This window comes from Varroa destructor, unplaced genomic scaffold, assembly GCF_002443255.2.
Source record: "Varroa destructor unplaced genomic scaffold, Vdes_3.0 BEIS01000002.1, whole genome shotgun sequence".
Lineage (NCBI taxonomy): Eukaryota > Metazoa > Arthropoda > Arachnida > Mesostigmata > Varroidae > Varroa > Varroa destructor.
The window spans coordinates 22,279,180-22,292,674 of record NW_019211455.1 but is presented as its reverse complement, the minus strand read 5'-3'; the positions used below and the strand labels follow the sequence as shown (position 1 = coordinate 22,292,674).

At 42.1% G+C, this 13,495-nt stretch overlaps 1 protein-coding gene across 6 annotated transcripts in view; it reads right to left on the bottom strand.

Moving 5' to 3' along the window:
• Positions 1-105: 105 nt before the first annotated feature.
• The window catches only part of DAAM (disheveled-associated activator of morphogenesis-like protein), a 135,205-nt gene continuing 121,815 nt past the window's right edge, over positions 106-13,495 (bottom strand). For all 6 annotated transcript variants that reach the window (XM_022789546.2, XM_022789547.2, XM_086979478.1 and 3 more), the window contains 8 exons: positions 8,008-8,222; positions 5,820-6,004; positions 5,436-5,568; positions 4,910-5,159; positions 3,317-4,446; positions 2,537-2,900; positions 2,237-2,396; positions 106-1,878 (listed from right to left, as the gene is read on the bottom strand). In XM_022789546.2, coding sequence (XP_022645281.1) covers positions 1,787-1,878; positions 2,237-2,396; positions 2,537-2,900; positions 3,317-4,446; positions 4,910-5,159; positions 5,436-5,568; positions 5,820-6,004; positions 8,008-8,222 — 2,529 coding nt within the window. In that variant the 3' untranslated portion in view covers positions 106-1,786. The remainder of the gene's footprint in view (positions 1,879-2,236; positions 2,397-2,536; positions 2,901-3,316; positions 4,447-4,909; positions 5,160-5,435; positions 5,569-5,819; positions 6,005-8,007; positions 8,223-13,495) is intronic.

Sequence of the window (13,495 nt, the reverse complement as noted above, 5' to 3'; positions counted from 1 at the left end):
CATGTCGCCATTAGTTAGACAGGTCAAGCTGAACCTGCAGGGAAAAAGACGAATACGATTGTCTTTCCGTAAATGTCGGCAAATTAAAATGAAAACTCTATCGGACCCAGATTTCAGTCAGATTTATTGTTCAGTAATAAAAACGTCTGCCATATGTTACCTATTTTGTTGTAACGTTTTTGAAGTAAACATGGCTATTTTGGTATCATCGTTCGATTTCCATATTGCCTTTTACTCTCTGTTGGGCTACCCATTTTTATTCATTTTAAGCGACCTTTTCCGTCCGACCAGCATAACCTTCCCCACATACCGATAATCACTTGGCTTCAACTAGCTTTTCTAGTATCCGCTCGAAAGGGATTGTTCTGAAGATATGAAGAAAGCGGGGGATGTGACGCGACCCTGCATATAACAGGTGTCGAATGTTTAGAGGCTTCTTTTTTAAAATTTCTCTCTTCACGTCAGAGACGGTAGTGTATTGGCACTGACCGGCCACTGAACGAAGCAGTCCTGCAAACGAACCCATCTGTACCCCTCGAAGCTTGAACTTTATACATTTCAGTCCTATTTTTTGTGTGGTAGGTTTGTTCTCATATATCTTAGACACAGCAAGTAGTTTTTGGTTTCATCCTCACATATATATGTATATATATATATATATATATATGTGAGTTATGGCTCACATATGTACAATAGAATAGCGTTTCATTTGCGGAAGTCTCGCTTATTTCGTCAGGCTGAAGTGGCGGTTCAGCCAATTTCGAACGAATGGTCTTTCACAGTCCGCAGTAGGATTTCTAGATCTGCTTTAGATAACTTATCGTCACATCATTTAAATACAAGACAACCCCTACTGCTCTATGTGTTGACAAATAGATTTAAATATACTTGTTAATTATTTCTTTTCTATATATTATTGTCGGGGCTGACTGGCGCCCTAGAAAGAACGGGCTTTGCGTTTCCGTATATATATTATTACAATGAATTATATTATTAATACTATGCTTATATAGGAGCCTTACGACGCCGTAATTGCTTTTAATTATAATAGAAATTATTATAATATGGCTTAGCTATCACTGAACGACAGAAAGCCGTTCTGCTTTGATACTTGCGTTCGTGTTCCCCATATATATAATGTATAATATCTTAGTGTAACGTTTCCTTGATTCTTTTATAATGTATTCATGTGTATTTGTGTTTTTTTTTCCTTTCGGCATATTCTAGTTGTTCTCATTTTGTCTTGGTATCAGTGCGTCACTTTACCTCGTTTTGTTGTTGTTTGACCGTGTTTGTTGTTTATGTAGTTGTGATGTAGACAAAAAAAAAAAAAAAAAAAAAATGAGAATAACCATTTATGACGGGGTCTAGCATACAGCTGTCTACCTGCCTCTACTGGATTCACAGGGGATATATCGTACTACGTATATTTGGTTAGCATTTTTAGCTACCTAATGTATTGATCATAATTTTATTTCGAGACAAAATTGTGCTTTGGACTCGATGAACAGCCTGATGTCCTGCAGCTTCCTACACTTTCGCGTCGATTAGGTAGTTAATGAATCCATCCCAGCACCCGGCACACTAGCTTTTCCTTTTTTAACATAGAATTTATGATAGAAACAAAAATTATGGTTATAATAGAAGGTCAAGCATTGTGGTAGCAACAAACGTCTGCCTCATCAATGGCCATTCATGTGGCTGTTAAGCAGCTGCCGCTTGTTCGAACAGATGAAATCGATGACTCGAGATGGATGGGTAATTTTTCTCTATGATACTAATAAAGTTAGCGCACCCGCTCGCGTTCGGTCTCGATCGAAGTGGATCTTTTCTTGCAGCGACGGTATTTGGATGAAAACTCGTCGCCAAATACGTCACCTAAAATATAAGAAAGTAATACAACAGTGAGCGGACGTACGTATAACAGTAGGGCTCGAAAACATCTCTAGGGTCAATACCTATGCAAAAGAGACGACGTGAAAAATTAAGCAATGCCAGCAAAGGTGAACATATAGGGGTACGGTACCGCGTTCATCGTATCGAAGGAAATCTTATAAGATACAATAAATAAATGTATAAAATTGTTTTTAAGCTCGTTCCGCGCCAGCTGTGACACAATTGCAAGAATAGTGCCTGGAGTAAGTGAATGTTTGACTTGTATGGTAGATATACCATTGGCAGAAGACTGTTGAAATGCTGAAAGCGTTTCGAGAAACAAAAGGACGTCATGCCGTACCAGTTCGTAGAGCTGAGATCAGATCATCGAATTCTCCATGCTGCTGTTGATTTCCATTGGGTGCGCTTCCACTCTTGGAGTCTTTGCGTAGTCCAGCAAATCCCGATCCATCTGGAGACTGACGCTCTTTTTCCTTGTTAGCCTTTTCTTTACGCTTTGTCTGCAGCGAAAAATAATACACGAACTTTATTAAAACGGATTTCATTGTGCGCCACTAACTGCCCTCTAGCTTTTTGCAGTGACAGATGTTTCGATTCGCCTCTAAAGATTTAAAGTATATTATTTAAAGTTATTTCTGACCTCAAGTTCCTTTTGTCTCTCCATTTCTTCTTTGCGCCGTTTCTGGATAGAATCAATTTCGTTCTTAGCGTCGTTGAAACTAGTCAGGAATGCATCAAAGATTGAGAAGAACTCGTCGGGCTGCACGGAGCTCGGGTCCTCCCCAAACAGTCGCACAACTTCTTCGTATTTGAGCTTCATCTCGATGAAGAGCTCCTCAAGCTCTTGGTACTTGTAGGTAGCATTTGCCACAAAGTTTCTCATCACCGGTACAAATTTATCATCGAGAATTTGTTCGGCCTGACCTCGGAGGAAATCGATTTCTTTCTGTACGTCCGCTAGACCCGATTTGAGTCCAGCCATCTCCTTTGACAATTCGGACAAACTAAAAGAGTAAAAAGGCAAAGGAGCGGAAATAGTTACCTACTGTTGGTTTTACTTGTACGCTTCAAAGTATCGGGAACAACACCTAGACATTTCTGCATGCATACTATTTGCTCTATTTCCATTTTTATGTATTTACGTCTCTTTGTCAAACAATTTCGGGAATAGCATTGTCAATGCTATTCCCGAAATTGTTTGATAACATTTTTTCATTAAAAATTACCCCCCCAAAAACCGTAACCATTAGATCACTATTTCTAAACTAATATCTATTTCAGTAAATTGCTTATTTCACTGAAGATACATGGTGAACGATCCCATAATCTTTCGTCAAAGTTAGTTGAAACCGTATAAGCTTAGAAATACTACTCACAGATCTAACCTTTAAGTTATTAAACTGCAATTAAAAGAACCTACTTGACTTTGCTGCCTGCCCGAACCTTCGAGATTTCCTCGTCAATCTTAAGCACCTCCCGGAATCGTCGCTGGCAGGTTTCTATAACGTAGTGAAGCAATGTATAATTTCGATTTGAGGACGACTTTGTGTCCGCAAGCTTGTTGAGGGAGGCAATTTTGAAACCGCACGCGTTACCACGATCTCCACGATTCATGTAGTTACCAAACGCAAGCACCAGCTCTAAAAGACGTCGTAGCCTTCGCGAACGCTGAAGATCCTTCGACGCCTCTGTTACGGCAGTGATCTTCGGCTTAATATCATTGAGCTTCTCTTTGAAGGTCTTCTTGTAGCAAAGCGTCTTAAGGCGTTGTTCGTAATGAACGATCTTGCCAACATCGTATAAGAAACGATCAGCTTTGGCCAGCAACTCCAACTGGTGACTGTGTTCCTCTAAACTAGTACGCTCTTCGAGGGTAGGCACAAACTTGAGCATTTGCTCGATCATGTCCTTCTGAAGTTGTTCCTTCGAATCCATCGACAACAGACAACTGACAATCTCATCGTTGGACAATTTCAGCCTCGTCAGTAAAATCTGGCAGTTCTGAGCACGACGCGGGTCAATGACAGACAACTCTTTGACTTTGTTGCTGGTTAGCCCACCCTTCATGGGCACATCGGTAACATCTTCGTTCGACGCAATCAAATTTTTCTTGAAGGCAGCGAACGTCTTGTCGACATCATCAAGATCGATTTCCTTGTAAAGTTTTTCCTCGTTTACTTCTGACCAAATGGTACCTTGTAGACGCGACTCGGGTAGCTTTGACCAGTTAAACGTTTTGAGCGGGTTCGACGGCTGAGGCACATTCTTGACGATTTTCTTAGGCAGACCGAACAGGCCGATCGGTGGAGGAGGTGGAGCACCAAGGCCTCCCATCGGGGGGGGTGGAGGCGGAGGTGCTCCGGGTAGCCCACCCATAGGGGGTGGCGGCGGCGGCGGAATACCACCAGGCACTACGATCGTTCCACCAGGCGGTGGGGGAGGTGGAGGTGGTGGCATGGACGAGCCGTTTTCGTTGCCAGCGGCGGCAGCGACGGCTTGCGCAGCAGCCGCCGCAGCCGCTTGCGCAGCTGCCACTGTCTTCTGCTGGAGCTGGGAGTAACCCACAACCCCACCCCCAATAAAAAAGCAAACGATTAGTAACGAAGTGGAATTTTGCTGCACAACGCAAAATTATTATTATTATTATTATTATAAATAAAGCTTGGCAGGACAAGCGAGGGCAGCTATAGGGAAGCAAAGTATCTGAAGAGCAGTTAAATGAGAATCTGCGTGTTTGTATAGGTAGCACAAATAGTATGGAGAAACGGTAGAGGAAAAAGTTTTGGCGATAACTCGTGGTTAGACTGGCCCCGTATCTTTGGTGCTTCCTTCTTGCTCGCTTTGCCTGTTTTTCCGCTCACTCTTACTGTTCGCTTAAGACCACCGACACCAGCACTAATATCTTCACTACTGAATGCATCGAGCATTACGCTCCGATCTGAGTTAGCATTGCGTCAAAGGCCTCGCCGCTGTTGCTGCTACATGAGATGCCTTAATAGCGAAAGCAACTTACCGCAACTGTGAGTTGTTGAATATTGTATTCGAGCTCTTGAATGCGCTGTTTCGTATTGAGGTGAGAGACAGTCTCCCGTTCAAGTTTGTCCTTGGTTTTTTCCAGGGAATCTTTAATATCATCTCGCTCTTGTGTCGTCTGCTCGAGTTGCTGCTCCTTGCCGGCAATAGATGTCGCTAAATCAATATTTTCTTTCTCGAACCTTTCCGCTTTTTCTTGGGCCAATCGAAGTTCTTTCTCGCTTGCCAAACTACATTAAAAAATGAAAAAATTAAAAACGATTACTTGACATGACAGTCACTAACTAGCCGCCACGTGTAAATAGGCGATACGGTACGGGTGTGGCTATAGAGATGTATGTAGCTTACGTCAATATTGAATCTAAAAAGACTCTGACCATTTACATGTTTATGCAAATGGCACTAAACTCTCACATAGTAACAGAAAAAATGGTCAATATAATTTTTTCAACTAAAAATCTGTCTTTGTTAAAGTATAAATGATACGTTAATCGTTGCCTACATACTGTTTAATAATCTCTCCAACGTTGATCTGTATCACCGCGACATCATGATCGATGCCGTCACATGTGTCCTGCAGTATGATCTGCTGCACCAGCCGGTCAAACAGAATCCAGTGCTCAACCGACTTTCCCTTCGCTGAGAACCACACGAAGTCAGTGAAGGTCATTCCACAGTTCTATATGATTCCGTATTTTCTGCATTAGATATGCTGTTGAATTCGATTATTCAGACTGGCTAACCGTATACGGCGTGCTTCATATGAATGAACCCTTTAAATATCACGACTTGTCAGGGAATAACTTCGTAGTCTACAAATGACCCAAATGTTCGACAACTGACAGAACATTCATGGAGGTTGACGCACTACTTTAGAAGGGCAAACTTACAGGGCATCAGGAGAAGGTGTTGCATGAAACTAAGAAAATGAGGTAAAGCGGGTGAGAAGACCATCTTCTGCTCTAGACACGACAGCATCTCTTGAGGTTTGGTTGAGTCGACATGGTCGCAATTGTAACGTTTTGAAAGTTCTCGTTCATCTTCATTCCGTACCATCTCGAAGATATCCAAATGCCTGAAATGGAAAACACCACATTTTCTACCCGGTCCACTAAAAGTGTCTAATTCGACACGAACAAAGGATTGCTTGAAGGGTTTTTGCTTATCGACATACTTACAATGAAAAACTTTCCAACGTGCAGTCTCTATTGTTTCCAATAAATATTTAAGGATAAGTCGCGCATGGCAATGGAATCGCGTCAAATGCATGATCTATACGGCACCATGTACTGATCGCTCAGCTTGTGAAAAATATGTGTAGAAGAATGCTAGACAAGAGTCTAAGAAAGGTGTCTGGATATCAAAGGTTCCGCAGTGTGCTTCCGTTACGCTAAAATAGGCGCGAACAATGCACAGCGAAGGATTAGGTCATGGGCACGAACAAATATGAAGGAAATGAAACAATGTTTAGATCGGATCCGAAATGCTATAACTCGAAGTGGAGCGCAACAGCCATAGCCACGACGTGAGAGCAGCGCCGATTTCGATAGTGCAATGACGCAGAAAATTTGCAGAAATATTGAATCTCCATCACCCGACTAGCTTGGCGGAACACCGCGTGACACAAGCCGCTCATCGCCGTCGCTGTCCGTGACTCACCCAACTAAAGAGACACAATGAAGCCCCAGTGAGAGTAAAGAAAAGTCGGGCGAAAGAAAATGAAGAGCATGAGAAAAGACAAACGGCGATGACCTCGGCGACGCGAGGCATTCTTATGGAATTCTCTCCATCCGCCAAAATACCATCCACGCCTGCTGTAAGAAACAGATGACATATTCCATAAGATCTAGGGCTCTAACTGGTATTGAGTGGATGATATTCTCTTTACCCTACGTTGGAAATATAGATGGAGGTTCAGCTTTGCGGCTCGAGAATTAAAAGCTGGCGTGAAGCTATGTCGAAGGTAAGAGTAGAGCTAAAGAAGGCTGGCTAGTTGTTCACGCGTAAGTTATCCCTGGGAACGTCGACTTATGTCAATGAAAATCATATAAAAATACGGAAATGGGTCGTGTATTTCGATTTTTCGTTGGTAATTCACACGTCATGGAAATCAATGGGGGTTTATAAAATAGTTTATGGTAGACTAATGTGAACTATAAAAATTTCATGTAAAGGTGTCTAAGTTGGAACTAAACGTGATACCCTTAGATAGCTGCACACTGATAATTACGCTTTTCGTAGTAACTTACCTAAAAATGAACATTCATCCTAAAGGGTTTCATTATTAAAAAATATTCGATGAAGAAGAAGTATATACATAATTTCAAACAAGTTCATAATAGTTTACAATAAGGCAAGCAAAGGTCAGAAAAGAGTACCACGTTTCAGTACAATGTTGAACGAAGAAAAGAACGCTTAATAAAAAAATAGACTAAGTTTTGGCAGATAGTGCAACGATATCACAAAGTGATCCGAGGGGTTACGCCCGATGCATTCGCTGAAGTGCTTCATGACTGGAAACCTAATTTGCCTAATCACTATCCATCACAAATGGCTTTCGGCCAACACGGCTAAACAACAAAAATTTGTTAGCCGTATATATATTGGAAGTGGAAAACTATATTCCTAATACGTTACTCTTGGGTCTGGAATGCATTCGTTGCGTGTTTCTTATTATCGCATACGGATATGGGTCTTCTGAATCTTCTGATGATTTCACTTATAATAAACCAATCTAGCCTATGATCTCCGTTAGGAGACTACTTTCGTCGCAACGGCATATGTCGATCACCATTACGTGTTTCTTCCAACGACAGTAAACTAGCTTCTGCTACTAATACACGTCGTTTCTGAATTTGTTTAGTCCAGATATAGCCTATAGCTATGCACAATGATTTCTAGATATATACGAAAAGGTGCGAACTTACGGTCGACGTCCGAAACTTGTGTAGATGAAAGATACGCCTCGTACTTAAAATGTGGCCCTCACCCTAAAACCCATAAATTACTGATCAATAATCTATCTAGTAGAGGATTACAGTTTATGAGCTCTAGTGTGTTAGAGAGGGACCGACTCACCTGTCTAATAGTGCGTTTTCATATTTACGCAGCTTGTCGATGGTTGGTTGAATCCCCAACATCAGCAGCTCGAAGCGGAGATGCAGACGAAACTCCAGATGCTCCGACCCGGGGCCATAGTTTAGCACCGCGTTGATAAATGACATAATGGCTGTTTTTAAATTCACATCCTCCCGGTAGGGTCCAATGCTGCGATCCAGGTCGTTAATTATCGTCTTGAAAAAGAACAGTACAAATGTTTTCAATGATAAAAACGCGGTTCGTAGAAAAATTCTACAACACTCCATGCTGTAACATGTTGGTAGCTACAGGGCGTTAGTAGCGGTAGCAGCATAATATAAAATGTATGTTTCGTTTTGCGAAAACATTAGCTCTATCAGATAGCACATACGATTCGCTTCATTAGCTGTTGCTTTTGCTGGCGTCTTTCAAGCAGAGTAATCAGAAAGCTCAGAACTGCCTATATGCTTTCTGCAACCTACAGCAGGGGAGGGAGGGTACGGGACGAGCTGGCGTTTTATCTGCCGAGACATTTCATAGACTCATATAGGAACCCCCATCTCTCCATTGCGTGAAATTCTCCAGCAGGCAGAGCTCTGTCCCGCTGGGTGCCCCTGTCAGAAATAGCTCTGTTGCTGGGATATTTCTCAAGTTGGCTGGCTACTTCTCCTGGTACTCTTCCGGCTTCATCGTTTCCTCAGTTTGATTCGCTTCTGAGCCCTGCCATTAGTTCAGTCCATGATGGCCGTCTGACTCAACAGCTATCTTCGAATTTCATTACTGAAGATCCCCCCCACCCCAAAAGCGGAGAGAAGCCCAGTTGCATTGGCGCCTGCCGTTCGCTGGAATTCGACAGAGCATGTTGTCTATCATGAAAGATCTTTAAAGGTGGATTGCATACACTAAGATAATGAGATTAGCTGAGATCAGCGCAACAAATGTTAAAGCGCACTTTTTCTTCATGTTTGAATTGAATTTATACGTTAACAAAAATAAGAAAGTGCAAATTTTAAAAGTAGAATCTGTGTTTTTCCTTTTTTGTCGTACTCTATATTTGCATACGTGCACACCCGCGCGTCTCAGCTGGAATTACAAGGCTGGTTTATGAAAATAATATTTATGAAATAAATGCTCCGCGTTTTACGTCCGATACTGTCGTTGAGTGCTATTTCAAAACATCTGGTCCGTATCGCCGCTGCTTGCATTATACGGTTTCCACGTTACTGAGTCTGCCGCTAAAATTGTATGTAGCTGTTCCTAATATTAACCGTAATTATGTGTCACTGTCTCGCCATATCATTTCGCAGCCTGTGATTATTACATTCAATTGTTGATCGATGACTGCGACGACATTAATAGATACTTGTATTTAACTAAGCTCCCTTAGCCAGGCCGAAACTTTGCACAATTTTTCCCTACGATATTCTTCCCTACGGCCCGTTACTGCTTTTCTCAGCCGTGATCACTTTCGCAACTTGTGACAGATAGTATTCAACAGTGAATCTATTTCAGCTGTTTTTCGTTCTTCATCAACGTCGCGTTCGTCGTTATCAGCGGCATCTTCTTGTGTTTATTACTTTCCGTTGTATTTTGATTTTTCCGGTTCCGTTAACTGTCCGACTCCCCATCGCCGATCAGTCTCCTGGTTTTATCCGGCGACGAACCGATCCCCAGCAGCGTTACGAGCGTGTTTCAATGCACACCGCCATAGTTACGGCAACGCTGATCGTATCGTTAAAACTGCCACTATCGCCGGCGATCACCTCAGCACTCTGTGTATGCATGCCGCTAAATCAGACGGCACCGGTAATAAATTGCCGTTAGCGCTACCTTTCGGCAATACTGGCAGTACGAGCAGTAGCAGCAGCAATCGGGCCTTGCAATCCGATTGGCCTTTTTAACAATTTCCTGCAGTGCTATTGGCCGTAGTAATTCTAAGGGAACGATTTTCATAGTTGTTATGAAGCGCCGTGCTCACGGGGCTAACATAGCAAAATGATAACAAAATCTTTTTGTTGAATTCGTTAACTGTCCACTGAATCATCTCTAATGACACCCGTTGCTTTGATCTGTTGCAAGACATCACCGTAATAGTGAAGATCATCTACACACGTTCGTGTATCTCCGTACGTATGTATAAATAGACGTATACAGATACCAACATTAATATTAAGGAGATTTCACTTTGGTTCATTGTGCCAAGCACCTTTGTACCATCAGTACCAAGATAAAGTCTATACGGTGTTAACATTTATTAGCGCGTCAATTCTTACGGGTTATAGAGGCAATGTCACTCGTTTACAACCGTAAGCCGCCAAAGTAGCTAGCGTAACACCGCCAAAATAGTTCAGTCAGTGTCTATTCAATCAATTACGGTGATAACAATGATTTTTCGTGGAGTTGGCTGTGATCAGAAACTATGGAATGACTGGATCGGCGACGATGATTCCTGTCGATGGCGCTTTCTTCTGTAACCAATAACGTCTGCATCCTGTATGATCAATTACTTTTTACTTATTTAGTGGTCAATCGCTCGTCTGCTAATGGAGGCCGCAAATAGGCCAAAGCGCCACCAGAATGTGTGTGTGTGTGTGTTTATTGATCTTTTTTACATTCGTTTCATGATAGGGACTATAATACATGGTTATATTAAGGTAGATTAATTCAGGTAAAGGCCAAGTAGTTGTGACGAGAAACCGTCTCCCCGACATGTCGTCCGTGCTACTTCTGTGCATAACCTTGTTTGCTGCACCCAACAACAGTGGCCTTGTATAATACTTTCTAAGCTTTCTTTCACTAACAGTAATGCCGTCAATATAATTTTATCACTTTAGTAATAGCAGTTTTCGTATCTGGCAGATATGAGTGATCAGCTGAGATATGTAAGCCCGCGAAACTACTCTTCACGTTATTCAAATACCCAGATTCGGTTTCGCCAGAATAAGGCAGGCACAGAAAGTGTAATGGTAGCTCTTAGTGGGGGATTTAGATATCGATGGCCATCAACTAGGGATAGTAATCTGGCAGTCTTCTGGGTTCAAGATACGGGGTAGAAATACTGGCAGGTACTGGCAGTGGAACAATATGGAAATCAGCGACAGAACTGTTCGCGCTACGACAACGAGCCAATCTCTCGAATTATCTTTAACGAAAGCCTTTTAGGCGATAGACATGATGGCATCAAGGCTCCAACCATGTGCATGCTTGTCCCTTACCAGATAGAAAGAGTAGTGATTTTTATCAAAACTTTTTCTTCTGTCCCGAACAATGTTAGAACACAGAGGGGTACGAAACTCGGAAGTATCAATTTCGCATTTGTAGTTATTATTTTCTTTAATATTTGCGTACTGCATTTTCGAGTGATCAAAATGTCTTAAGATGAGCAGTCGAGAGAAGTTCCACTTCTTATTTAAGCAGTATCAAGTACGTAGATTAGTAATCCTATAGCGAATCAGATTAACAACCGACTCATACATGGTTGATTCACTTTATCGAAATATCAACATTAACGCCACCATTTGGCTTGTGCCCAGAAATCAAGTGGCTTTCTAAGTAGTTACTGAGATAATTGTTTTTCAAAAGCTTCCATTTTGCCTAGAAGTTTAGCTAAACGGGTTATCTTCTGTGTGCGTGTGATGTACATTAGATATATTGTAGCAAGCGTCGGAGATATCGAAGTCAGTACTAATCAAGCTAAGTGTGTTTCTACCAGCTTTTAACAACCTGTGTGCGTAAATATTCGATCTTTTGTCGCTAATATGGTACCTAAGAGCAGACCCCCAATTAGAACCCTCAGCATATGAAAGAACTTAACCTGTATGAAGGGATTAGATGTATTCGTCATGTGGACACAAGCAGAGTCGGCTTAGTGCTCTAAATAATGGGTTTATAACTTGACACATTGATGACAGTACAAGGGATGCTCCAGCCACGAATTCTAGACATGTCCTCATGAACTCCGCTGAGCAACAGGTTATTGTTTTCGAACCTATTTTACTGTGTGATATTGATGAAGTATATATATATATATATATATATATATATATATATATATATATATATATATAGAGCTTCTGCAATGTATGTTGTTTTAAACTGTATACTAATGGAATATGCATTTAAATAGTTTTTTACAGGCACGCTTTTTCCGTTTCCAGACCGAATGAATATCCGTCTTCATTACCATCTGACGTTTCCTCACAAGGAACTTTTGTCTGCTATTTCGACGATAGTAGGTCTATTTCATGACACTGAGTGATATGGTAGTATTTGAGCATCAGTATGCTGTTCCTGAAGAAAATGAACGTTGTAACGTCAGAACGCAGGTAACACGATTGAATCCATAGATCCAAAGATGCTTGCTTGTCCGGTTCGAGTCTTTACAGGTGTTTTGTGTACCTGATTAACAACTGGTCACATAATTAGGCGGTATCTTTGTATCAGTGCGCTTGTTTGCGAGCCTAAATGAACATGATTTTACATGCCTGGCGACGCTACCGGGTTGCCGCTGCAGCTACTACGGTGGTGGCAAACATATACCGCGATAAACGGAGACAACTCACAACAGGGTAGATCAAATGTGAAGATGCGGAAAACATTAAAACAGGCAGAATCAATGTAACGTACCAAAGCAGCTGAACGGCGCTAGCGAAAAGTAAAAGCAGCACAGATTCATCGCGGACGACGTCGGAGACAGAAGCAACAACAGCTCCGAATAACAGGGCAGGTTGTCGTCGAAGCACTTTTTTCCACGTTTGCAATTTCTCTGCACGCATGTACGCGTGTCTTATAATATATGATTGGCATACTAGTTTGCCTATAGCTCATAACGCAAGCCCAGGCCAAGCTAACTGAGCGACCCGAGCCTCGCGCTAGTCACACTTTTCGGCATGTATTCGGGCCACTATAAAACGCTTGTACAGATCGCTCGTAAATTGGTTGCCGGCCGTTCATAGCTCTATTTGAGGCTTCGGTGTCGCTCAAACTTTTACTTAGCGGAAGGGAACACAAAGAGTTTTTGAGAAGCTCGCCGGACGATGAGTACATCAGCGGTTCTGGTCGCAATACCACCATGAAACCTTGGAGAAGCGAAAAAAACAAAGAAACAGGGCAGAAGAAAAACAGAAACTTTATAAATGTGGCCCCGTAGCGCTAAAGGAAAAGAAAAGACGAAACGAAGAGAGGAGTGAGTCTAGCGTGAACTAGGCAGGATAGCACAATTCCAATAGGCCAGCCTGGAATTCGAGTGCAGGACCTCATCTGGACATCACACACTGACGGCGATTAGGGAGGCCTTGAAAGAAAAGGGCGAGCCTTGTCGACTAAGGGAAACCAGAAAAGGACATTAATACAGGACAGCTGTACGTGGCTTATTTTTGGGTTCGCAGGACACGTACAGGGCACTCTTCGTTTGGTAGTAGGTACCTGTGATTCTACTAACCCGTTTGTTTTTCTTGCTTCGTCGCTGAGATTTACACTGAAAATGCAC